At 36.5% G+C, this 25,322-nt stretch overlaps 2 protein-coding genes across 2 annotated transcripts in view; one reads left to right on the top strand and one right to left on the bottom strand.

Annotated features, from left to right (window-relative positions):
- Nucleotides 1-388: 388 nt before the first annotated feature.
- LOC140923769 (uncharacterized) lies at nt 389-10,981 on the bottom strand. The gene is made up of 14 exons (XM_073373843.1): nt 10,848-10,981; nt 10,450-10,721; nt 9,245-9,393; nt 8,871-9,123; nt 8,119-8,195; nt 7,726-7,804; nt 7,302-7,523; nt 7,002-7,155; nt 6,558-6,632; nt 6,134-6,202; nt 5,203-5,474; nt 4,541-4,806; nt 3,372-3,690; nt 389-1,779 (listed from the first exon to the last, which is right to left on the bottom strand). The coding sequence occupies exons 2-14, from the start codon at nt 10,616-10,618 to the stop codon at nt 1,220-1,222; spliced, it is 2,664 nt and encodes an 887-aa protein (XP_073229944.1). The 5' UTR covers nt 10,619-10,721; nt 10,848-10,981; the 3' UTR covers nt 389-1,219.
- A 17-nt stretch (nt 10,982-10,998) lies between these two features.
- The window catches only part of LOC140923768 (uncharacterized), a 29,010-nt gene continuing 14,686 nt past the window's right edge, over nt 10,999-25,322 (top strand). Inside the window, exons 1-28 of the mRNA XM_073373842.1 lie at nt 10,999-11,181; nt 11,313-11,366; nt 11,723-11,827; nt 13,141-13,239; nt 13,553-13,774; nt 13,906-14,001; nt 14,708-14,774; nt 14,893-14,999; nt 15,183-15,269; nt 15,849-15,907; nt 16,136-16,276; nt 16,673-16,735; nt 16,832-16,937; nt 17,748-17,834; nt 18,291-18,373; nt 18,962-19,055; nt 20,222-20,275; nt 20,584-20,685; nt 21,433-21,561; nt 22,108-22,242; nt 22,714-22,842; nt 23,120-23,254; nt 23,351-23,449; nt 23,582-23,671; nt 24,007-24,070; nt 24,420-24,523; nt 24,611-24,658; nt 25,262-25,321. Coding sequence (XP_073229943.1) covers nt 11,140-11,181; nt 11,313-11,366; nt 11,723-11,827; nt 13,141-13,239; nt 13,553-13,774; nt 13,906-14,001; nt 14,708-14,774; nt 14,893-14,999; nt 15,183-15,269; nt 15,849-15,907; nt 16,136-16,276; nt 16,673-16,735; nt 16,832-16,937; nt 17,748-17,834; nt 18,291-18,373; nt 18,962-19,055; nt 20,222-20,275; nt 20,584-20,685; nt 21,433-21,561; nt 22,108-22,242; nt 22,714-22,842; nt 23,120-23,254; nt 23,351-23,449; nt 23,582-23,671; nt 24,007-24,070; nt 24,420-24,523; nt 24,611-24,658; nt 25,262-25,321 — 2,661 coding nt within the window. The 5' untranslated portion in view covers nt 10,999-11,139. The remainder of the gene's footprint in view (nt 11,182-11,312; nt 11,367-11,722; nt 11,828-13,140; nt 13,240-13,552; nt 13,775-13,905; nt 14,002-14,707; nt 14,775-14,892; nt 15,000-15,182; nt 15,270-15,848; nt 15,908-16,135; nt 16,277-16,672; nt 16,736-16,831; nt 16,938-17,747; nt 17,835-18,290; nt 18,374-18,961; nt 19,056-20,221; nt 20,276-20,583; nt 20,686-21,432; nt 21,562-22,107; nt 22,243-22,713; nt 22,843-23,119; nt 23,255-23,350; nt 23,450-23,581; nt 23,672-24,006; nt 24,071-24,419; nt 24,524-24,610; nt 24,659-25,261; nt 25,322) is intronic.

Below are 25,322 nucleotides of genomic sequence, written 5' to 3'. Positions count from 1 at the left end.
GCCTCCCAAAAACTGTATCGAAATACCTTAGCTGGTCGAACAATGTGGGTGCTGCTGACAGAAGGCGTAGCCCGCACTCGGGCGAAATGTTTATGTTAAGTCCTTCAATAGGCATAAAAAATGCTTTAAATTACACGTAATGGACTTACGGTAAAGTTTTCTTTAAAAAGTCAAAAAGGTATAGTTACCTTCATTTCTCGTTTTCTTCAAAAAGCCTGGGTAAAATTTGCATTATGGTTTGATTTATATTTCAGGCTGTCGCTTGCTGTTTACAAGTGACTTTACTTTAGTCATTTGTCAAGGTTATCTCTGTTTGATTAAGATCTAAAATGATAAAAATAACAAAAAATAGTACTAATGATGATGATAACGACAACGAGACGACGAGGAGGATGTTTATAATGACGATAACTTTATTTAAGTGTCCAGGGATTTAGCTTCACAGCTATTAAATGGGTGACACTGGTGAAAACAGCAAACTTATTTTAGTTTGCAACACGTTCAGCAGTTTTGTTTTTAAAAGTCAAGGTCATGTTATATCCTCTCTAAAGTGTGACGATTAACCAGGAACGTTTCGTACTTTTATATATCTGCGTACACGATGCAGAATTTGTCCTTTCAGTTCGCAATGCAAAAACTAAAATATGTCGCCACCAATAAGGCACTTTATTTGACCTTTTGCAACACTATCTCGCAATTCTTTAATGTCATATTTTTCAGACCACCAGTTGGTCAAGTAATTGTGTGTAACCTGCCAATGAAGTGTTCCCGTGCTACCAAGGAACAAAAGTTACTCTCCAACCCCAGTTCGCCATCAACAAAAATGAGTTCGAAAGCTAGCAAAATACTGATTTCCATGATTTTCATATGACAAATATCCTGACTTTCAGCCTTCTCCTCGAGTCTCTCTAATTCGTTTTAGGACTATTTTGACGAAGACAAAATACCAATCTCGTAAAGTTAGGTACTAAATTTCCAAGATAGTGTCTCCTTTCGTTCAATGATTACCCAGCATCTCGACCAAAGATAGCCGTCCGCCTCTTCGTACTATGTGCCCATATGGGCTTCTCCAACATTTTGAAGTTCTCCTGAACCGTTATTGACAAGTAATGTAACAGGCGAGGGGAGCTACGCTGTAATTATGTACTCTTCCATTTGAGCCCCACGCTTGTCACATAAGAAGGGTGATAGGTGAGGGGTGGTAAAAGGCAATCGATCGTCATTGACAAGAGTCCAACCAATTGTCAGAATGCTCTAGCCCACCTGTGTCAGCAACGATATTAGCAAGAGCCACACTGGCATTTAAATTACTAGAGACAGTGCTACCTGCCGAACAGGAGGGGTGGGACGAGTTCGTGTTATCTTCAGTTTGTGGTTGAAGGATTTGCGAAGGAAGAGTGGATGTCACAGTCATTGGATTTTCCGACACCATCATCACACTTGTTGTTTCAGTGGGAGACAGATCCCCATGCTCATCTGACTGCGATTGTAAAATCTCATCCGGTAATGTTACTTGTGGAACCATCGCACTTACAGACAAATCATTGGGATTATTGGCCGCAGATATTCCGTGCTGCTGTGAAATACTTATTCCAGAGGACGGCGATAACGTAGCTGCCAGACTCGTTTCCATGTTGGAGATTACAGTCACGTGAACGTCTTCTAACGGATCAGGGCTTACAACAACATCTCTGTTTTGTGAACTGACTTGATGCATGTGTACAGCTGGTGTCTCTGTGAGATGCTTTCCATCTAAGGTTTGAGCGATCGCTGCAGGACCTAGAAAGAAAAAAAAAGCATAATTGAAAAGCTTTAGCATTACTTTAAACTAGGAAATGCTTAAGGCATCTAATAATTTATGACTTTGTCACGACTATTAAGTTGTTTTCAACGCACTTAAGGTGTTTCGATACAGTTTTTCAGAGGCCATACCGACATTTTTCAATCGCCTAAAAAGTGTTTTTTTCCTTGTCCAATCGCTATAAAATTTTCACCAGTAATTGGCTATGCATTGAAATTTGTGAAAATGTAGTTTTAAGTAAAATCGATATTACTATGACAACAATAAACGAAAAACTTTGAAATTGATAAAAGCCGAATTTTGTGTGATCTAGACCTGCTACTGAAAATCCAACACTAGGAACTTGAAGTTTGGTGTTTAGCAAACAATCTCCGTAAGAAGTAAAAAATTCTGTATGTTTGAATTCGACTAAAACGAAAATATATTTCAAACCTTAAATTTTCAATAGCCGTGATAGATTATTTAATAAACACGTTATAAAGGACTCAAATTATTATTAAGTAGCGTGAGAATGATGCTTAATATCATATTTTGATGCTAGGAAATTTTGGTGTACTTTCGTTCTTGCGATCTTGAAAACTAACCCGTTTTCTCACCACCTGTATAAGTGCAACTTCATTCAGAATTTGGACTTTTCGCGCTTTCTTGTATATCTCTGAAACGACTCGAACGAATTTTTTTAAAATCCCTTCACATAATCTTTATAATGTGTATAAAAATGTCTGAAACTTTCATTAAGATTGATTCCCTGCAACACCTTGAAATTTCAAGACAAACCTATCCTACGAACCGGTCAAAAATCTGCGTTACAACATCCACTGTTTTGACGTTATGCTAATTTTTCCAAAATAATGCGCACTATACGTACCTCCATGATTAGTAGATTTGTAGATTTTAGTTTGAATTTATCGCATCTTTTGAATGTAAAACATTGACAATACTCACACTAAAATATACTAGTCATGGATATATGTATTGTCCGCAGGGGGTAGTTGGAGCCGCGGACTTGCACGGAGTTTCACAGCTACTATTGTTTATCGATTTTCCCCTTTTTTTTCTAATGTGATAAAAGTAGAATTATAGTCAAAAACGCTTCTGGAAAGACTGATCAAACAACGTGAAAAAGGCTGAGGTATACAATATTTCGACTGCAGATCCTCATATTCTATCTTCTAAAGTTACAGTACAGACTAGTTCAAGTTTCAAAGCACACCCCAGATCCCCATATCCGCCGCTGGTAATAAACCTGCGCAGAATGTTAAGAAAACACAACAGAGGTATATCACTACTGGATCTGCTTTACCTTACCAAGTTTTGACCGACCAAAAAGGAATGAAACCAGACTTGCTTATTACATCAGCACCCAGTTTTGCAGATAGAAAGTTCAATCTATCAAGAATTGAATAATTTTGTGTTCAAAGCAGTAACAGCTTTTTTTTTCAGTACAGAGGAGGTTCTGACTTCTTCATTAGTAACCCTTCCATACATATTGGTAACCAGTGCCACCCAATAAGAATTAATAATAGATAATGATAAAAATAATAATAATTAACAATAACTATAACTGCACCTGTCTGTTTTACAGCCTGCACCTCCTTGTCACCCACTCCCTCCACTTGAAGCTCAGTAGTCAGACCTCCATGGCTGCAGTCTAATGTACTGTTTGCCACACCTGTCTGCTCCACACTGCTTGCTTCATCTTCCTGCTCTATTTCATTTTGCGGTAAACCAGTTTGTGTCTTATCAATGACTGTGTGCGTCAGATCTGATGCAGTAATGGGACCAGAAATGTCTGTCTGTACTATAGCTTGTGTGAATTCAGGTGAAACCTCAGGGAGAGTTTGTACAGCGTGATGTGTCTGAAGTACTGCTGTTGTCATGACTACCTCCTGGAAGAACAGGGTCAAGAGAGAGTGTCATGAACTTATTAAGTGTCTACAAAATCACTGAAACACTACAATACAGTGCAACCAAGCTCTACAGACACCTGGTGAAAACCTAACAGAAACAGCAAATGACTTCTCAGAGCTTTCTGTCTAATATTCAGTCCACCTGCGCAGATTGCACTGTTGTGTTTCAAGAACAATACTAAAACATCATGAACTTGTCAAGTTACAGTTAAAAAATTAAGCCAGGTTCTCTTGTAAAAATGCCTACTTTAGTCTTCATATTATTATCGAAAAAAATATGTGTCCACGACATTTTTCTGAGAGCCCACTTAATATGGACACCCAGATAATACAGACACTATGGTGTCTATATTAACTGACAACCTGATTTAAGCTTCTGACTGTGATAACACTGGAGGGTTTCATTCACAGTGAGTAATCCAAGATACTCATAAAATAAATTCATTTCCTTTGATCATAAAACAAGCATGTATATATAGCCCAAAATGAATTGACTGGAATGAAAAAGACAAAAATGCTGGCAAACAAACCAACAGTGATATAGCACAGCTAGTAAATAGTTTGAATCAAGGAGTCATGTCATAATTATAAGTAAGTAGAATATAATCATCTAGGTGGGTGTAATCCTGAATAGGACTGTTGTTGACAGTGACTGGTGATTTTTGTTGACCTGTGTGGTAGTCATTTCGAGGGTAGAAGTAAGGAACTCTGAAGATTACTACCAAACAGGTTGTCAACCATCACTCACTGTGAACAACAGTCTTATTCAGGACTTCAACCACCAGGTAATCTTAATCAACTTACTTTGATAAAAAGCACCAATCCTTACCTGCTGATGCTGACCACTGATTCCCTCTGATGTTGTAGCCAGCTCTGCACTGTGTGTCTGCCTTACCAGACTTCCTGTAGGTTGCTGTATGATGTATGTCTGTCCTGCAGGAGCTTGGATAATGTATGATGGAGCCCCCTGCACACTGGACTGGCTATTGAATATATCTTGTGTCGGTATTGCATTGACTTGTACTACTTCAAATCTACTGTGACCAGTGGGGAGGGGAGATGTCTCATCTCTTGTAACTGAACCATCACTACTGACTGCAATACAAAATAAATGGTCCATTTTCAAATTTAATGATGAAACAAAATTATATGATTTTGGTTACATGAAACAAAAGTAGTCTTGTTATAATATTTTTTCAATGTTATTTCCTGATAACTAAAATAACAATGACAAGATCATTTTAGTATTAAATATTCAACATTACTGATTATTACTTTATCAATTATTATTTTAGTGATTTGTTTATTGCTTGTGTAATGGTGAAACACAGACAGCAGGATTTATGTATAAAAGATAATGCTCCTGGTCATTAGTAATTAGAATGATCCCAAGCTGAGAGGAGAGAACACAGAATTCTTAACCTGCAATCAGGATAAAGGGAATGATTGCATCTGGCGAAAATATTCATCATCACAAGTGTATTAATGTACCTGTTATTGTGTGACAAATTCCTGAGTTTGTGACAGCTCCTGTTGACATTGGATTTATATGAACTGGTCTTCCAGCTGGTATAACAGCTGACACACCAGGAAGATGGTTGCCTTTAAACCTTGCCTCCTGTCTATCTATTTTGTTCTGCAGTGTTGCAGTATAGGTCTCGTACAAATAAGAATAGATGGCTTCAAAAGATGTTGCCTCTATTTCAGGAACATGTTTTTTCAAAGCCCACCACTTGCTTCTGAGCCATTGTGGAGAGCGCACACTAAAATAAAGGAAAACGAAACATTTTATTGGATGCCTTTGGGGCTGGATAGTTTTTCTGAGCAGTAATTTTCTGAGCAGTATCTGAATTCCCTCCCTCTTGGGCAGGGCTGTGCTCTAAGAGAGATTATCAATATGGGCTACCCAAAAGGTCTGACCCTTTCAATACTGGGTTCCCTGTATTAAAGTTTTGTGCAAGACCTAAGATTTCTTTGTTGCCCAAATTAAAAAATACATGTAGGTTTCTATGCGCCATCAGTACTGCTTGCTTAGCCCAGTTTAAGTTGGGTGTGTACCTCTGAACTCATAAGCTTTATTGTTTATTCTTTGGCCAGTCAAGCCATATATGATAACAGTTGCCATAACAGAGCCAGGGGGGGAGCCAGGGGGGTCCCATGTCGCCCATCTGAATTTTAAAACGTCTCATGTCGGTGTTTATAAATGCTTGTCGCTTATTGTCAGCTTTGCTGTCACTGTGGCAATTTGGCCAAGGGAGGTTGTCTCTTGTCGTGATTTCGTTTTACCCACTGTCGCTACTTTTTGGGCCATGTGGCTTGTCGGAATTTACCCTGGCAGGGCCTCATAACATCAGGCTACTAGCTATTTCACTTGAAACCCTTGGGGCACTCATGTGTACTGATACTCTAACATTTCACTTACCTGGGCCAATCACTTGCCATGGCCTTCCAGTTTATGTCATTTTCATCTTGGAGATTCAAGTCATGAATCCTTGAGTAAGAATGTTAAAGAAAACAAGGCTGACTTAAACTATTAATAGATCAGCAAAAGATCTGACTTTTTTAACCATAAAAATCTACAAAACTTATTACACAGTTCTACTCATAACAGCTGGAATATTACATAAAAGTAACCATCAAATGTGTAACCAAGTCTAATACTCATGAACGAAGATACAATAACTAAGTTCAGTTAAGCCAATACAGAAAATCTGTTAAAGACAACAGGGGGCTTGTTGTAGGAGTGTCACCCTAAACAAACCTTGTGTTAGAAAGGAAGTTCCAGTAATTTTGTGGCAAAATTGTTAATACAAGGCAAGCGAGAGACAGCTGCATCAAATCTTCACCTTGTGATAAGATTAATCTCATCCTGCTTGGTCCATTCTTGTCCACCTTTCTCTTTCCAGTTTAAGTAGTTTAACCTGAGGAAAAATTATGATTAATTTGCTTTCATACCTGTATGGAGATATATCAAGTGATTTACATTTTTGAGCTTCCTACAGGATGACACAAAATTTTAAGTTTTTGCAAATAAGAGGAATTCAGATAATGAATATAATGGGAGTTAACTTAACTAACAACAGAAATGATGATGACAACAGATATTGTAAAATTAAGCAACTGGTTTTACAGCTTCAACTGTATCTTTGATTTTCAGGATAATGGTGGACATTTCCTTGAAGTAGATCTACAGCAATATTATAATAAAAATTCATGCCTACGTTTATTAGAAACAATTCTTTGCTTTCCTCCACAAATTCATGTATTCTTTAGAAAAGGAGGAACATTACCATTTTGATCGACACTGTTTTTCTGATCTACTTCCAACTTGTTCAGCCACAGCTGCCCAGGATATCCCTGTTGTGATCAGGTCACCTGATCTTGTACTGCTTAAATCATGAACAGCACTGGACAGTTTTTGTTCTTCCTCAGCTGTCCATTTGCCTTAAGAAGAAAAATTAAAATCACTTAATTTCTCACTCAGCATTAACACCAAAGGCATAGCGAACTGAAAATCTATCAGTACAAGTAGTAAAAAGGTGAATTTTGATAAGTTGGTTTTATGATGACTGAGAAAGCTTAAGACAAACCAGAACGGCAATGGTCTCTCATCAGTCGGAATCTGTCCTTCACAGATGAGGCACTCCGACCCATCGCAGCACCAATGGTAGCCCAATCATTTCCATGTTTCTCTTTTAATGCTTTAAGCTGCTGCACTTCTTCCGACGAATATTTTCCCACGTAGTTCTTTCTATCATACATGCGAAGCACACGACGATAGATGGCAAAGAGAGGACGCCTTATACCTTTGGCTGAAAAGCGGAATAAATTCAGAAATTATCATGACACTTATCACATAAAAAAATAATGGCAATATAGCACCAAAAACTGATGAGCAACTAATCTCTCCTTAACTCCAGCATTATAATATAAATAATTATTATACAGTGTACTATTCAAATACACAAAAGGGCATAATAAAAAAATATGTAAATTTTATAAAAAGTTAGAAACCTATTGTTCGATAAAAGTCTTTTCGATCATCTTTTGTCATCTCAAATATGATGATATTAGGATCTGGAATGCTGTTGATCTAAAAATAAAGATAGACAAAAAAAAGAATGAGTTCAATGCCTCATACATTGAACACAGAGTGCTGTCTTTCTTTGCATTTTACCTTAATATATTACAGGAACTGCATAATCAATTTACGTTAACACAGGAGCGGCGACATTAACATGTTAAACAGAAGACTACAATCAACAATCTTGAGCATGCTTCATGTATATCATGGAGAAACCTGATTTTAAAAACCTTGAGCAATATTGTCATTTACCATAAAAAAAAGCAAAAATCTAAAGTTTTGATTAATTTTAGACAAACCAATCTTAGATAATTTTAACGTACCTGACAATATTCAAGTATATTTTCTTTTAATTGGTCATTTTCTTCTTTTGACCACATTCCTTGCCTCCACTTGACTCCTTCAAAAAATGCACCAAACAAAAGTTTTGATATACAGAAATTCGCATACTTTGCAGACAAAAGGTATATCCCAAACAGAAAAATATCATTACGGCTAACTCAAAGCCTAATGATTATTTAAAAATGATTTTGTTTCTTTTGAAAGGTTTATAATTTCCTTTCTATCAACAAAAGCCATGCAAAATAAAAGAGTTCTTTAGGTTTTAGTAGGCAACTACACTATGCTCTTGTCATGTCTAGTACTAAGGCCAAGTAAAAGAAACAAATGATTCTTTTCCCTGCCCGTTTCATTTTTTAGGGCCATTTCTCTTGTTTATCTAAGTCCTTTATTGACATTAATTGTCAATGCACCCTACCTATTGAGATATATAGTATGAAACATCATTTTGTTTAAAATATGTATCCAAATGAACCAAATTTGTGTTTACAAAGTCAAAATTATTAATATAATCAATACCTGATGTTTCATTATTTTATTAATATTTGACTGAAGAACTTCAACTTACATGTATCCCTGAGCTGGGCAGTGTAATAAATATTTTTTTGTAAAGAAAGCAATCAATTGGCAATAATAAAAAATCAGAAATGACAGAAAAAAAATACCCACCGGCTGGTGGCGCATAGCAACCTACATGTACATTAAATTTTGTTTTTTTTACTTGGACTAAGATTACCTTTTCCATGGAGGTTGTCTTTGTCTTCTTTAGTGGTGAACCATGCCTGATTAACAGAGTTATTATTGTCACTCATAACAACAGGCTGGGATGCTGGAATGATTGCGGTCTCCTGAGACTGCAGGTGTCCTGTTGCGAGAGCTGCCACTGCTTCTGATAAACTTAAACTGCCATTGGTTGGTTCTTGAGAGAGTGCTGCAATTTGGCCACTACTGTCAATGGCTGTGTTACTAAATGTCTGTGAATTCACCTCCTAATGTAGTTAAAGTAGGCACAACAAAGAACAAGGAATTTAGTATATTTTTATTTATTTCAAGTTAATAATATCTATAATGGCATTGACATTACACTGGAAGGGCTGGTACATTTCTCACCTGAGAAACAGCAAGCGACACTGCAGAAGACATGTTGACTAGAGTTGTCAAGTCAGCAAACCCATCTGAAGCCGCTGCCTCTTGATCAAGATGAATATGTTTGTTGTCTTGGTCATCTGTTTGATAAGCATGCTTTCTCTTCACTCCAGCTAATGTTTTAACAAATAAGTGAACAGATTTAATGTGAAAACTATGTACACAAATTGTTCCTAAAAACTTTGGTTTACCAACACAAATCTCAGACAAGGAAATTAAATTGGCATGAATAGCATAGAACTGACGAACCTTTGATATGAAAACTCAAAAATCTAAACCCAAAATCTCCACTGAAAAATTTTACAACAGGAAAACAAGAATATCCTTTCAAAGGATGCTTTCCATTTATGGATTATTACGCACAATTTTGTGCATGGAAATTCCTACACAATATTTCTGGGAATTTAAAGTTGAACTTTGAAAAGGTAGTCCTGTATTCCAGTTGGAAACTTCTCTGGTGAAAAATATGGATACAGGCAATTCACAGCTATATCTGTCTCCCCATCTTGAATTTTGGTGAGACAGGGGAGCAAATGGATCTTGCGTCAAATGAAAACGCTTCTTCACCACAACAGACCTCGCCATCAAAGTTTCCAAAAGGTTTTTGTATTAATGGCAAATGCCCAAAGTTCCTCTTACTCCTGGGAATTTCTAGTGGAATGCCTTGGATTTACATCCTGACTGAAATTTCTTAGTAAAGGGAAAGCATCCTCTATCTCACACTTTATCACTGCCGCAGCATCGCAAATTGCTACATGTTCAAGTACCCATCTCTTGGGACCTTGGACATCTGATCCTGACTGACCACTACCCGCTCAGCCTCGCTTCACACGCGAACACACACGACTAAAGAAAGACTCTTCAATGAACATCTGTTTCATGTTCAGTATTCACTTAATCCGGCCATAATGAATCTAGGCTAGCTTATGTACCGAAATGCTGTACATGAGAGTAAAAACAGCATTAACTCGCGGACAATCTAAGCTTGAGCATAATATTTTCGCGCGAAACGCGTACAAACTCGTCCTCGACAGAAGGACCATGAGCAACATAGCTCCTTATAAAATGCGGGTTAAATTCATTAAATATCCACTAAAAATCTTAGTTAGCTCCAAAGGAGCAAGGTATATATATTTTTAAGCCAAGAATAATTATCATAAAATTCTTACCCAATGCAGCCAGCTGAGGGCCAACTTGAGTTTCAGGAGAAAACGTGGAAGGGAAGGCAAGATCGCCACCATTTTCTTCAAGAGCTTTTGACTCTACGGTGCAGGCTGTTTCTTGCTGCAAAGAAACGTCATTCAGTCCATCATGGCTATTCGTTTCACTCACTTCCATTTCTTTTTGTATCTCACTTCCGGTGGATCAAAACAATATCTACAAATTTTCGAATTTCGAGCTCCAGTGAAATCCACGTCCGGGAACTTGAGGAACCCTGAAACTGAAAATCCCGAATGTTCAAAGACCCGTACGTTTGCCTGTAAAATCTTGAAAGAATCTCATAAACTGGTCATCATTACTACCATATTTTTGTATAACAGATGTTTCAGAAATAAATAAAACTTACAAGATAGCGTAATGAATAGTTGTAGAATCATAAAAGATAAAAAAGGGTCGAAACGATAGCACAACAAAAAGTAATTTTGACGATAAAAATGAATGAACAAAGCGCGAAACTCCTCGTTGTAGATTTTCAGGGGCAGCGCCCCCCTAAAATATCCCGCCTTCCAACTTTTGATCAGCGGTGTGCCACGTAAATGGCAGCCATGTCACGATTTGTGGTTTTAATTTCTTACATTATTTTAAAACCCTTCACAATAGTTTGTTTTGAATTTACCACTTAGTTAAAAAGATTCAAGATGCTCAAACGTTGGCGTGATAAAAAGAAAGGAAATGACCAGGTAGTTTTTTCGCGCCATAGTAGTGTTTGCGCGTGATATTGCTGTAAATGAGCTGGTCACGGTATCCCCGCTGCTGGTCTAGTAACCATGGCTGATTATTATGATTTATGCTATATCTTTTTTCTACTCAGCAGCCTGACAGCCCTACAAAGGAAGGCCCATCACAATCGGTGACTGAGACTTCGGTAAGTATGCATGCATTGTCCAACCATTTTCACTGATGGAACTTTTGTAGTACTAAGAATTCATTCATGATACTTACAAATACCACTCGCTTTCATTTCAGTAAACTCACGCGCCTTAAATATGAATCAGATAATTCAGAGTTTTATATGAAGATTAAGTTTAACTGTATTTTAAACCAAGATGGTTAATACAAAATATAGCGTATTTCAACGACCCCTTGTCAACGAAGATTGACCTAAGTATGCCAATTCTCCTTACACCTATATAATGGCTCACGGAACGCGGAAGTCTCAAGTGATGAGAAGTACAAGTACCTGTTAAAGAGATCAATGTGGCTATATTTTGACTTTATCAGGGATTTATCTGTCCAGTGTGTATGATTTCCTTCAATTCTGCGGAGGATCTTCAAATCCACTTTGAAACAGCACATGTTGACAGTGAGCCAACACCATCAAGTGGGGTGAGCAAAGTTTTTAACTTTTCCTCGCGAAGCAACAGCAGTAAGGCTCTTGCATAGTGAGTTTATAATTTTTTTTGGAATTTACATTGCACGTAGCCTCCCACGCAGGCGTTTTTAAGGGAGCTCGTATTTTGTCCATCCTTACAAACGCCTGCTCAACCGACAACAACATTTGTTTCCCTAGCTTAGCCAATCACATTGTACTTTCCAAATTCTGGAAAGTTGACCTTGACCACGAGGTAATCTGATAATTACTCGATCTGCATTAAACACTGGGAGAACTTTATGACCTCTAATAAATGTTAGACTCAGAGCAGCAAAAGTAATATTTAGTCAGATTTTAGAATACTCCTTGCACTGCATAACCTTAGCGAAGGAAAGAAAAGAAGGAAAAAGGTAACTCTAGGGTCATGTTTTAACACTACCACAATCTTATGAATCATGGTTAGCCTGTCGACACTTAATTTCAAAACTGGTGATTGGTCCCTTACCACGCGAACAAAAGAATGGGAAAGGAATGTTGTTCTCAGTTGAGCAGGTCTTTGTGGGGAGGGACGAAATACGACCTTGCCTAAAAAACGCCTGCGTGGGAGGCTACATCGCACAAGACTCCCATGAGTATCGCAAGTGAAGGGATCTTGCTTTGGTCATATTTCTACCTTTGTGGTATCAGCAGTTGCCTAGCAATGATGTCATGACTGAGCTCCAATTGACATCATTCAGTGTGATGTCAAGGTGCATTTTTCGGTTTCCCAGCATATGGGTGTTCATATTAAGCAGTTTTTTGTAGAGTGGGGTTCCACTGTATCTTGTTCATTCTCATAAGACAGATCAATGCTTGAATTAATAGTTACTAACAGTGATCTTTGACTGCTGGAACAGTTGAGAGGCAATTTCCAAGTTCCCAAACCCCTCTCTCTCAAATTTAATTCAAGCAGAAAATATTTATATCAATCAATCAATCATTTTTGCTTTGCATGAGAATTAAAAAAAAAAAAATTTGTCTCTGCATGTTTTTTTTCATTTACTGTTATACACAAGGAACTTAGAAATAGCCCCTTATCAGTGGTAGCAAGAACACTTAAAAGTTATCAACTACAGAGGCTTCTTTAACTTCGAAAGGAACTAGTGCAAAAATTGCATTGATCAGAAATCACCAAACCCTATATTGTTTAAGTAGGAAAATTTCTGTGCAGGCCAGTCACAGTTCAGCTGTTGCTGCATATGAGACAACTTGAATCCTAGCTGATGCAAAGCAAGACTTACAATTAAACCACCTTAGTAGACTGATGGTATTCACTTCTTTTCTACAGCATTTTATTTGCCCATTATGTATGAAAACCTTTAGCAGTCCTGAACAGCTGCAAACACATTTTGATCAGCTTCATGAAACTGAAAATGATTCTGCTGTGGTAAGTCAACATAACAATTTTGCCTTAAAAGGTGGATTACACACTGTATAAAAGAGATTTTACAACAATAAACTTTGAGTAAATATTAAACTTAAAAAGTGAAAACTGTTTAGGGTGTTTGGAGTGATTTTGTCTTCTAGCTCTTCCAGAGTATTTTGCCTCAGTTAAGAACCTGTAAAACAGAATTTTACTTTACACTAGTGTTATGTAGTGATTTTGAATTTAGAGCTTAATCTTTTGAAACAAATTTGTGTATGGTTTTAAAGTTGAAGTCATACAGGCCTGACTCTAATTTGCCTTTGTGTCTGTTTAGAAACCATCAGTTGCACCCTCAACACAGAGTTTACCACCTGAAACAACAAGAATTTGGAGTGAAAAACATGGCTCTTTTCTGTCTTTTGATGAAGAACTTCCAGCACCGAGGAAAGAATCTGAAGTGTCCCTCTTGTCAAGCCAGCTTAAAGAGCTGGAAGACAAAACACAGGAGATTATGTATCTTCAGCAGGAATTAAATGAGTTGAATGCTTCGTTAAAGGTACTGATTGTTTGCACGAAGGTTACATGTACAAGGTATCCTCTGTGGCTTGTTTGTAGATAGTCTTTAAATGCAGATATATTTCCAAATTAGTTTAAATTTATTGTTATTATGATTTTTTTTCAATTCAGGAAGAGAAATGGTACTCTACTGCTTTGAAGGAAGAAGTGGACAAGATCACCAAGGAAAAAGTTGAACTGGAGCAGAAATGCAGTGCTCTGGAAAAGGTCCTCTATTAAAACAGTATAGAACCTATAGAGAACCTGTGTCATGTTTTGTAACACCATTCACTAGGTTGATTTAGCCACAGAACAGGAACGTCATCTGACGATGGTAAAGCGCACAGAAAGGACCAAACTTGACTTCCGGTTCCCAGTTTGCCACTCTGCCATTGGTCAAGCCAGTTGTTTGATTTGCGCGTGCTGCCGTCAACTGACGTTCCCGTTCTATTGATAAATCAGCCTACTGCCCTATCATTTACTGGTAAAATGCTGTATTCTGGGGTGTCATTTCATTAGTAAAAAAACCTATTACATCAGTCAAGTTGAGCTCACATGATGTAATGGGTGATGGTACTAGTTATTACAGAAAATGTTATGAGGAAATATTTAATGATTGCTACACCTGCCCTCATGTTGACATGTTATATGTCATTGCTCCATGTAACTTTTTTGAACTCTTGTTTGTCATGTGATGGAATTTTTAAAATGTACCACAATGTGACCAGTATTAATTGTTTGCCATGTCACTCCCTACATCATTTGATTCCACACTGCTGTATTAACGTGACATTGCTTTTTATAATGAAAACCAATCTATCTAAGGAAATGTGTGGGTTTGAATCAGGTAGGTGCATGATTGTTTTCTGAAATAAGATTGTAAAACCTTTTACAATGTACGTATGTTTTCTTTACCCTTGCATTCATTTTGTAGGAAAAACAAAACCTGGAGACAGAATCAGACAAAAAAGTTATGGCAGAAAAAGAGAACAGCGTTAAATGTGAGTCAAGAAAACCTCATCTATTGTCCAAAAAATGGACAAGTGTGCCTTTTTGTTTCTTATGATGTTGTGGCTAGATTGTTTTTAAATCTAATTCCAAGTTTCCTTTATATTAAAGCTATGGCAGAGTTTGCCCAACTGAAAGTAGAACTGGCCAAGTCATTAGAAGCTCAAACTGGGAGTCAGAGTGAGCAGATGAATTTAGCTCAAAGAAATTCAGAACTGGTAAGGATGAAGAGTAGTTTCATTGATTATAAGAGAAAGAAAGGTGCAGTTTTGATGGTCTCTAAGATGGGAAGATGCAGTGTAGGTTTTCAAAAAGTTAAAATCAAGATTGTGCAATGAAAGTGCTTTCGTTCTGTCAATGAAGAATGTGGATAACTTGTTTGTATCCTTGGGTTTTGTTAGGCAACTGAAAATGCTGGCTTAAAGGCATCTTTAGAGGAAGAGCAAAGACAACAGAAACTTTTTAATGAAGAAATTAACAGGTTGAAGGTACAAACAAACCATGAACTTCAGTTTTTTACATAACAGTGTACTGTATTATTTCTGCATTGTACGTCAAGGGAGGTCTTTGAGGGTACAAAAATACTCTTTGTTAAACATTGTACTCACTATCTGTCTTCTCTTTGGCTAAGAGCCTGCAATTAATTTTGTATTGGAAAGAAGTGTAACCAACAGATTAGTTTGTTATCCTCTAGCAGTTGACTTATCTGTAACTTGCTAAGCAATACACAATTCCCATGAGCATATAACTCACTCCTAATTTAACTCGCATGCTGGTGGCTCTGCCTCTAACATACTCATCTTATTACACTCCTCCCCACCCCAAATCCACCCCCCCCCGCCTCACTTTACAAGACAAATGAGAGCAAGCAAGCCTGCTTAAGGAATACTGCTAGTAACCTTGTCAAGGCTTTTTATCAATAGTCTTGCCACTGTTTATAGAAAAGCCTTACCAAAATAGGACAGTATAAATTAAACAGGTGTTTTAACATGTACATGTATAACTGTAAGGAGCTAAGCTGAACTTTGTTGATGGACGTTTCCAAACTCCAATAATTTTTGTTTTAGGAACAACTAGAGGACAAGTCCAGATTAACTGAAAACTTAGAAAAACAGTTGTCTCAAAGGTATGTTGACCTTGTTAGTGGTTCCCTCCTTAGCTGATCTTATTCTCCTCAATTTTGAGTGAGTTACATATGGTGATATGTATTACAGCAGCAATCTGAACACCACTAGCAGCTCAGGCTATCTTTAATACAAAAATTAGGGGAATAAAAATTTTCAGATGAGAAATTAGAGAAGAAGTGATCTTTATTACTTTGAAAACTTAAGAACATTATATCTTTTTGTTACAGGCCCTCTGGTGATGAAATAATCACTTTACAGAATCAGCTTTCCACAGCACAGCAACAGGTGTCCTCACTTCGGCAAGAGAAGGAAGAAGAGCATAAAACTTGGCAAGAAAAGTTGAATGCAGCCTTAACAGAAGTCACTAGGTATGGTGGTTTATGTGTAGCCATTTTTACAATTTAGATCATCCATACAGCCATACAGATACATGTACATGGACAGTGCTTGATTGATAAACAATAATAAATGGTAATGTAACTTAATTTACTCTCCTGATGTACAAATCAGCTAAGGGGTACTGTACAGTGGATTTAGAACCTATGAATAAAACTTTCACATATTAATGGCTTCTTCCTTGCATGTTGTCAGGATTTGGCTTATCAATAGATTCCTATTAAGATAATATCTACATTGAAAGTCTAGTTGCAAACTGGAAGGATTTTAAGTGAATGTTCATTTTATCTGTTTGTGTCCTCCACCTCAAGGCCATTTATAAAGAGAAATATTTCCAAAAATTGAAAGGATGTTTGATTGTAATGCAGCTTCCAGATGAAAGTGAAGGAGCTTGAAGTGGAAAAGGCATCAAAAATTGAACAAGTACAGAGGTGGGTAGCACACAATTTGTTGTGAAATTTAAGACTTTACTGTCATTTTAATAAAATAATGTTGTCTTCTATAAATAAGGTGTCCTTCCTTTATAGTCTGCAGACAGCAATAACAGCATCCACAGAAAGCAGAAAACAAGTGCACGAAGAAAGTCAAGAGAGACAGAAAAATCTAATCAACCTTCAGCATGATCTCAGTCAGGTTGGAATATAATAAATTTTGACAAAAATATGTTTTTAGCGGAGCTCTCTCTAGTGCGAAGCCTGTGCAGCGGAGTAACATGGGTAAGAAAAAATGGTAACCTATAGATCTCAGAAATTTTAGTTATCATGTGACCATCGGTCCATCCACATCATCCACCCCCTACATGTAAGATGATCTCAAGTGTCACATTTACTACACGCCTGGCCACCTACACTTTTAGAGAGAAAAAAAAAACAAAGGCGAGTCTTTTTTCCACTACATTTTGATGTCTACACTGACATGGATATCACAGAAAGAGCTAGTGGGAGAGATAAAAAACGAATTAAAGAAAAAAAATTTTGCTGGAAGAATAACATGAAAATTTAATAGCTGCAGCAGTGAGAAAATGAGAAATGCTAGTGGCCAGCAAGATGAAAAATGAGAAGCAGTGAAAAAAAAGAAGAGCAGGAACACAAGCAACAAAGTGAATGTTTTGTGAGGAAATACGACATTTTCTCCATGAAATGTGTAACTAAGAAGTTTCATGGTTTGGTCATGCAAAACAATGACAAAGAATTATGTACAAAAGTGTGTTGCATATGCAAAGTTTGTTTTTTTTGCTATTGTTTGTTTGTTTTTTTGCCGTTCTCATCGCCATTGCTGTTTAGCATTACATGATTTTATTTTTTGCTTGCGTAAGTTTATTAATGAGAGCTTCGCTTTTAACCCTGGCTAAATCTATATGATGTTGATAAAACCCAAAGCTTATCCTACTAAAAGTCAATGGTTAGCTGCTGTTGAGGAATCGTCTTTTTTTGTTGTTTTCAGGTCAATGTTGTATTGAAAGAAAAGGAGACATTCATTGATTATCTTCAAAAGCAACTTGATGAAACGAAAAGTAAACTGGACTCTGAGGTTTGTACTGAATTAAAACTTTGTGTGAGTAGTCACATGTGCTTATCACTGGGGTATTGAACCCTTTTGCAGGTAAAAACTGTTCCCTAGGGTTCTACCCTTGGTGACGGTCGAATAGTGGTTAATTTCACTGTTCCGGTAAAGTTTGAGACTACTCTACACGTACGAGCTAAGCTAAGCTAAGAGTCTAAAGTATAATAGTTAGAGTACACCGGATGCCCTATAGGACCAGAAGACTCATGTTCCATTAACTGCGTTCTACAATTGGGTCGTAAAACTTTCTTTAACCTGATTAAGGACAGTGTTTCTACCAACAACAGCTCCATTCTTGCGACTCTTGGTTACTGCAAATTTTTTGGTCAGTCTTTTTTTCATGTTTTGATGTTTTGACATTTTGTTGAGTGACGCAAAATAGTTTAGTAAAGTGCCACGAACAAAGTACAGTTTTGTGTTTAGGTCTCATTGAAGGAAGATTCCAATCAACAAGTTCGAAACCTGCAAAATCAGTTACAAGAGGAACAGAGACAGACCCAAAATAGGTGAGATTTAGTTTCATTTGTACGTTTTTTTTGTTTGTTGGGGGGGGGAAGGTGGGGCAAGGAGGAAGTATTAAGCAGCTTATACTACTACGTGAGAAATTTCTGCAATCTGAATGGCTTAGAGCAGTGGTATTTCAGCTTAATTTGAAATACCTACATGTAAAAATTACAGACGTGTGGTGGGTAGTAGTATAAAGAAATAATAGCATGATTTGTACGTGATATTTGGCGTAAATACCAGTCGTGATATTTCAAAATTGTCTCAAATTTCAATCACCTAACGGCTCATGAAATTACGTATAACAATTTTGAAATATCACTTGTGGTATTTATGCCAAATATCACTACAAATCATGCTATTACCTATACAAATATTTGAATTAACTGAAACATGGCTAGTTGTCACCAGAGAATCATGACTACTTTGGGGTCTTAACACAGTGTACAAATCTTTGTTATTCTCCCTATGAATTATGCTCGTATTTGAAAAGCTGTTATGCTGAGTTTTAGACTGTTAAAAAAAAAAACTCCACTGGGGCCTTTCAAAGTTTTTTCATTGTTCATGAATTTAAATGCCTTATTCCACAGAGACTCAACAATAAAAGATCTTGAAACCAGCCTTCAGCAGAAAAAAGATGATATTACAAGATTTGAAGCTGAACGAACAGAACTTATTGCTAAGGTACAGAGATCGAAACCTCGACAGAGCAAATAAACCTCCGTATAACAAAGTCCTCAGTATGACAAACTATTTCTTAATTACCCCAGTAATAGTAAACCATATGAAAAAGAACCTCGATATAATGAAACCTCGTTATAGCGAACAAATTTTGCCAGTCCCTTGGCCCTTCGTTATATCCACTGTACTTGTATTTATTAAAATAATTACCTCACCCACAGTTTTAATCTCTAGAACTATAAGCATACAGAGGTGTAGACTAGCAGTGAATTTTACCCTGCAATCACAGCAAGATTACACCTATACACCCTGTACCTGTGTCGATCATTAAAAATAACCAACACCAGCAGTTGGTGAGGTAAAAGCCCTTTAAGTTCCAAGAGTTACCAACAACTATATTATTGCAACTAGGCTAACCAATACTTATATTATTCTCTCCTAACAATTTCAATACATCATCAAGAGAAAAGGTTTTGAGAATCAATAAAATGATCATCAAAGCCTGGAGAATACTTTCATTTTTTATCAAATTCTCTCAACTTATTTTGTAAGGAAATGCATGGAGATCAGTCTTGAGTAATTGTATGTGAATAGTGGGGCCTATTGGGTTCAATGTTCTTCAATCAGTCTCTTTAACTTTCCATGAGGCAATCATCTTTAAGATGGACACTGAGCTGTGACACTTCCAACTGCATTTTTGTTTGAGAGAGTTGACTGAGTTTCTGTATTTTACAAATGAAATTCAGGGAGTAAAACTTAGGCAAAAACAAACTTTAACCTCTTTAACGTTAACCATAAGTGAAAGCTAGAATGGGTCAGTAATGACAGGTCTACCTGAGAAATATATCCACCTGATGACCGGTAGATAAGAAATGAGAATTAAAATGGGAAAGTGAAATACCGTTTAGGTTAAATAGCATAAAAACTGAAAAAACTGCTGGTGTAGAATGTTTTGAATGTTGTTCAGAGAAAATTTTTTTAAATAAAATTGATGTTATTTCAGAAAAAGTCCTCTGAGTAGAAAGTGAAAAAAAAAATATTCAAGGGACTCAAGGAACTGAAATGTACAAAACAAGAAAACTTCAGTTTTCAAAAGTTATGTTTAAATATTATAACATTTGGTGTATTTTATTCACATAATTACTTTATTTATATTGTTTTCACCGCAGATTGAAGCTGGTGGTGGAACAGAGACTATTATTAATCAACTCAAACAAGAAAAGGTAATTAAAGAACCTCTAGGACATCTAGTAATCTTCTGAACATTGTAGTTTTGTTTGAAAAGATTCCATATCCTTAACAACGATATGATTTTTATTTTGTGTGGTTAAAGGAATAAAATTTGAACTGTGAGAATAATTTGATATGCTGAAATCTTTCTGAAGTTTGTAGAAAAAAGCAGTAGCTGTTGTTAGTTTATTCTTTTGATATATACTTTCCTCAAAGTTGCCAGTCACCTTGCTCATCTTCCTGTTTTCATCCCATCTCTCAGCACTAAAAACCGTCTTGTTTCCGGTTTGTTTATCAACAGGAGAGCTATCAGAAAAGGTTACAAGAGGTGGAAGCTTCCCTTCATACTCAAACACAAGAACATTCCAGGAAAATCGAAGAGATGCACAAGGAGCAGAATAAGGTGACCATGATGTGACAAATGTCATGAACTACTAACAGTCAATTCTTCAGGTTTTTTTCAAGGTGGACAGAGGTTCCCATCCCACCTGAAACCCTTATCATTGCAAAATGCAAACTCAGATTGAAATTTCTCAGAAACCTTAATAGGAGATTGGCCCTCAGCCACCCTCCCTCCCTGGGAATTGTCTTGTGGGGGCGGGGAAGGAAACTAAGTGGGTGATCAATAGTTTATTAGGACCTATTATTGAGTCAGCGAGGATTTTTCCCAAGTGTTCTGATGATTAACTTGATCAACTAATAGTGGAATTAGGGAACTGCTTTTTGTTCAAATCCTGATAATTTCCTGACCCTTTAGGTGAAGGAATTTATTAGAACTTGGACAAAAAGCAGTTCCCTAATTTCACTATTAGATTATCAAGTAAATTTTGACTTTTAAAAACTTTGAAGAAGTTCTCAAGTTTCTGAATTTTTCAACAAAATATGTTGGAATTTTTCTTGATGTGGTCCTTCATGTGTTGAGGTTTTCTAAAGCATCTTTTAATGCCCTGACAACTTCATTCATAACATTTTAAAACTTTGCAACCATCTTGGCACTGCGATGTAAGGAACGTTGCCATGGCAATTTTGTAATTTCACATGTTGATTTTTGAATTAATGCTGAAATTTGGAGCCAAAACATTAAGGAGTAATTTGTCACCCATGATGTTGTAATTATTCAAAAAGTAAGCTGTTAATTTGTTCTCTGCAGGTTGAGGAGGCATTAGCCATAGCAAAGGACACCTCTGGAAAACTGGAAAATTCTGTGCAGGATCTAACAACCATGTGCAGTAATTCATCCCAACAAATAGAGGAGTTGAGGAAAGAAATAAGAGAAAAAGTGAGTTTCTATAGAGTAAATTCACCCTTTCATACTATGCTGTAAAGAATATAGCCAATCATTATTTAGGTAGAGATCCTTTGAATATAACTTCTGCAGCACATGACTGGTCATATTTACAAAAATATCTGGTGGTGCTTGAGCTTTCCACATTTTCCTGCAGAAAAAAGATCAGATTGTGACAGGCAAAACGATTTATTCTACAAACAGTTGTCCTGAGTGAGTTTGTAACCAATAATGAAAACTCAAATTTTATTTTCTTTAGAATGTAAAATGTAGAATGTAAAATTCTCAGAAGTCCAAGTTAAAATGAGAAACGAAACTGAACAGACAGCAATGAAAAAAGAAGTGAAAGGGTTTACAAGAGAACAGCAAAAACATACCAGTAACCCAGTGTTGCGAAGATCTGCTTGGATCTAAAGGAAATCCTTTTTTGTCAAAACAAGTCTAAAAACACATCATAAAGTCAGTAAATTTATTAATATTTGTTATTATCATCACTATTATTATCATTTTTAATTTTTTGTTTTATGTTGTTATTTTTAGAGTGAAAGTCTAGTTGCCCTTGAAGCTGCAAAGGCTGCTGAAAAGTCAGTCTTAGATGAACAAGTCAGGTCTTCCCAAGAGACCTTGCAGGAGAAGCTAAAAGAGCTAAGTGCTCTTCAGCAACAAAATGTAAAGGTACAGCAGAATTCTAACATTATGTCGCTTGGTTAGGGAAGCGGGTACTATACAAGTCAGGTAATAGAGCAGAATGCAAGGTGCTTAGCCTAGTACAGCTGAAGTAATTTAAATTTATTGTCATCAAGGTTGTTTAGGAAATAGATCAGGGCTTCCTTGTCTATTGGGCAAGTAAGCTTTAAAAGTTACTTGCCCAGCAAGAAAATCTATTTTGTCCCAGAATACTGGACAAGGTGTTATTGAAGCCCTGATAAATGCTTGATAAATCAACCAAGTTGTGACCATCAAAAAAGTGATCACCTAAGATATCAATTCTGTTAACTTATAGCCAATTTCTCCCCACTATGGCTGCAATAATTAATGTTTGGAGTTTCTAAAGAAGAATCTGTATTTTGATGGGTTTAAATGGCTAGGTTGTCAGTTTGAATCCACACTTAAATATTTTTTGTTTATTGTATTCTGCTTTTCAAGCTCAAAGATGATTACAGTGGGTTACGTGAACAGCACTCGGAACTTGAAGTTAAAGTGAAAACATCTGAGATGGAAATAGAAAGTCAAACAAAAAGATGTGCTCAGCTGGAAAGTGAAATTAAAGGAAAGGTGTGTAAACCATTAAATTTGGTTGTAGAGAATGTGCAGTACTTATGACATAATTTATCAATGGATTCCATCAGGATGAAATTTACCATCAGGATAAGTTAAAAGCAAGTCAGAGTTTAGGACTTCTTTTCTCCCCATTTAACTTGTTACATCACTTAAGGTGGATTTTGTATCGCTACAAAAACTGCAATATTTAAACGTTTTGAGTTTTACCCTGTTTTTTTTTTTATTTAATGAAATCAACAATAGTGATGGAAGTTTGTTTTATTTTTGTTAGGTTGAGGTTGTGACACTACTGCAACAAGAAAAATCCTCAGAGAAAACGTCACTTCAACAACAAATTGAAAATATTCAACAGTCCCTGAGTAAAAAGGATAGGGAACTGGTAGCTTTACAAGGGGAACTTCAAAAAGTATGTTCCTGATGGTAAACTATTTTTTAAAAAAATGTGCATATATACTACATTATTATAAACTGAACTGCTGACATTCGCTTGTGTAATTTGTAGTACAAAGAAACATCAGCTGAGAAAATTAAATACCTGGAAACTGAGAAGGAACAATTATCTCTGAGTTTGACCTCTTCCAAGAATTTAGTGGAGGAAAAGGTTGGTTGTATCTTTGTAATTTAATAAATGTTATTATTATTTTTATTATGGAAATCTGTTGTGGACTTAGATTACTATTCAGTTGTCAAGTATTTTATAACCCTAACCAGTTGTTCCGTGTTTCTTGTTTAGGAGAAATCCATCACCATCTTGGAGTCAGATCACCAGGAAGCAAAAAAGGAAATTCTTTCATTAAAGGAACAAGTTGCTTCCATTTCAGAAGTAAGTGCAGTTCTGGGTAACTTCCAGGCATGCTGACAGACACTTTTGAAGATAAGGAATATCACTATATACTACTTCCTTTTAAAACATGATCTCAATTAAGGACCTTTGAAAAAATTTATTCTTCATAACTGGCAAATTGCTGGTCAACCTCTCCACTAAACAATGTACAAAGTAAATTCCAGACTTGCTGTACCTGTAAGTATGCACTTTTGGTTCCCCTTGCCTTTTACAGTCGCATTTTCTTCATGTAGATGTATGAACAGTAAACAGCAAGTAATAATGATTAATGATAGTGCTACATCTGTGTTTTTTGAATTACTTTGTTTTGTTAGACTGTAAAAGACAAAACTGATCAACTGGAAAAAAACACTAAACAACATTTTGAGGAAAAGGTCAGTACTTGAATTCCGTTTGTAAGTCTGAAAACCATTTTCTTTATTTTCCCTGTTGATTGCAAAATCAAGATATTCCCTTCCTAATATTTGTCCGTACATTATACTTTGGATATACCCTTAAAATTCCAAATCATATTTCCCTGTTATTTTTTGGCATATCATTGTGATATTTCCATGTTATCTTTGTATGTGATATTTTCCCATGTATCAGTAAGCTTATGTTTCTCTCTTGTGATATTCCTGTGCTATTCCGTTATATTAGTGCTTGGAATGCTTACCCAAAACATCCTCTGTTGTAATATTATTTGTTATATATATGGATGCCTTTCTTATCATTGCTTTGCAGAAAGCATTGGAGACAAAATTATCTGAGTTAGACACGACCAACAGGAACCAGACATCAGAACTAATGTCGACTCTAAAGAATATTAAGGAAAAACTACATGAAAAAGAGGTATTTTAATCAAGAATCTTAATGTTTATGAGTTATAGCCCTTGAGTACCTAATCACTTATAAGCTGGTTCTGTTTTTATTTAATAGGAATTGTGTGCAAAACAAGCTCAAGAACAACAACAGCTTCAACAGAAGGTTTTTAATATATATATTTCTTACTGCTTTCAGATGGATTTGTTTCATATCAGTTTTAACCCATTCGCCCCGGGAAATTTTGCGGAAAAACGCGTTTTGAAGCTAGTCGTTTGGCTTTCTGGTCACTGTTGTGCTATAAGGAGCTAAAACTTACCCCAAAGGAAGCAATTTACAGGTCGTCGAACACTTTGGGGCCCTCTGATCCAGACGCCAAAAATTAGCTTGCGAAGTTCGGGCATGTGCAGAAAGCAAAATTTCGTTTTTGAGCATAAAAGTGACCTAGCAGTCTTGACTTTTACGTTTTGCTTTCTCCCCTTCCCTCTTGTTTAGCTTTTCTTGTCTCATTTTTTTCTTTTGCTGGGCATTTAGTCGGCTTCATTTTGTTGCAAAAAGTTTTTAGGAATAAAGCTTTTAGGATCTATAGCACAGGTTAGCGGACAAATTTGTCCTTGACCATTCAAACTGATGACATCACAAGCGGTAGAAGGGACGTGGTTCCGCACAGGCGGTAACCGGCTGCTCAGGGGCGAAAGGGTTAAAAAATTGGCTTTCTATAAAGAGACATCATTGTTTAAAATGTGTTTGTGTTTCTTTTCACTGTAGATTCAGCAACTGGAACAAGGAAAAACTGACTTAGAGAAAGCTATGAAAGAACTTGGAGAGG

Source organism: Porites lutea, chromosome 13 (assembly GCF_958299795.1).
Source record: "Porites lutea chromosome 13, jaPorLute2.1, whole genome shotgun sequence".
Taxonomy (NCBI): domain Eukaryota; kingdom Metazoa; phylum Cnidaria; class Anthozoa; order Scleractinia; family Poritidae; genus Porites; species Porites lutea.
This window is presented reverse-complemented; position numbering and strand designations above follow the sequence as displayed.

Excerpts from the sequence above, each read along its gene's own strand:
- LOC140923769 (XM_073373843.1), bottom strand. The coding sequence starts at position 10,618 with ATGGAAGTGAGTGAAACGAATAGCCATGATGGACTGAATGACGTTTCT. Across the intron at positions 8,196-8,870 it reads AGACAACCTCCATGGAAAAG|GAGTCAAGTGGAGGCAAGGA; the intron begins GTAATCTTAGTC and ends CATTTTTTGAAG. Across the intron at positions 6,633-7,001 it reads AAACAGTGTCGATCAAAATG|GTTAAACTACTTAAACTGGA; the intron begins GTAATGTTCCTC and ends ATTTTTCCTCAG.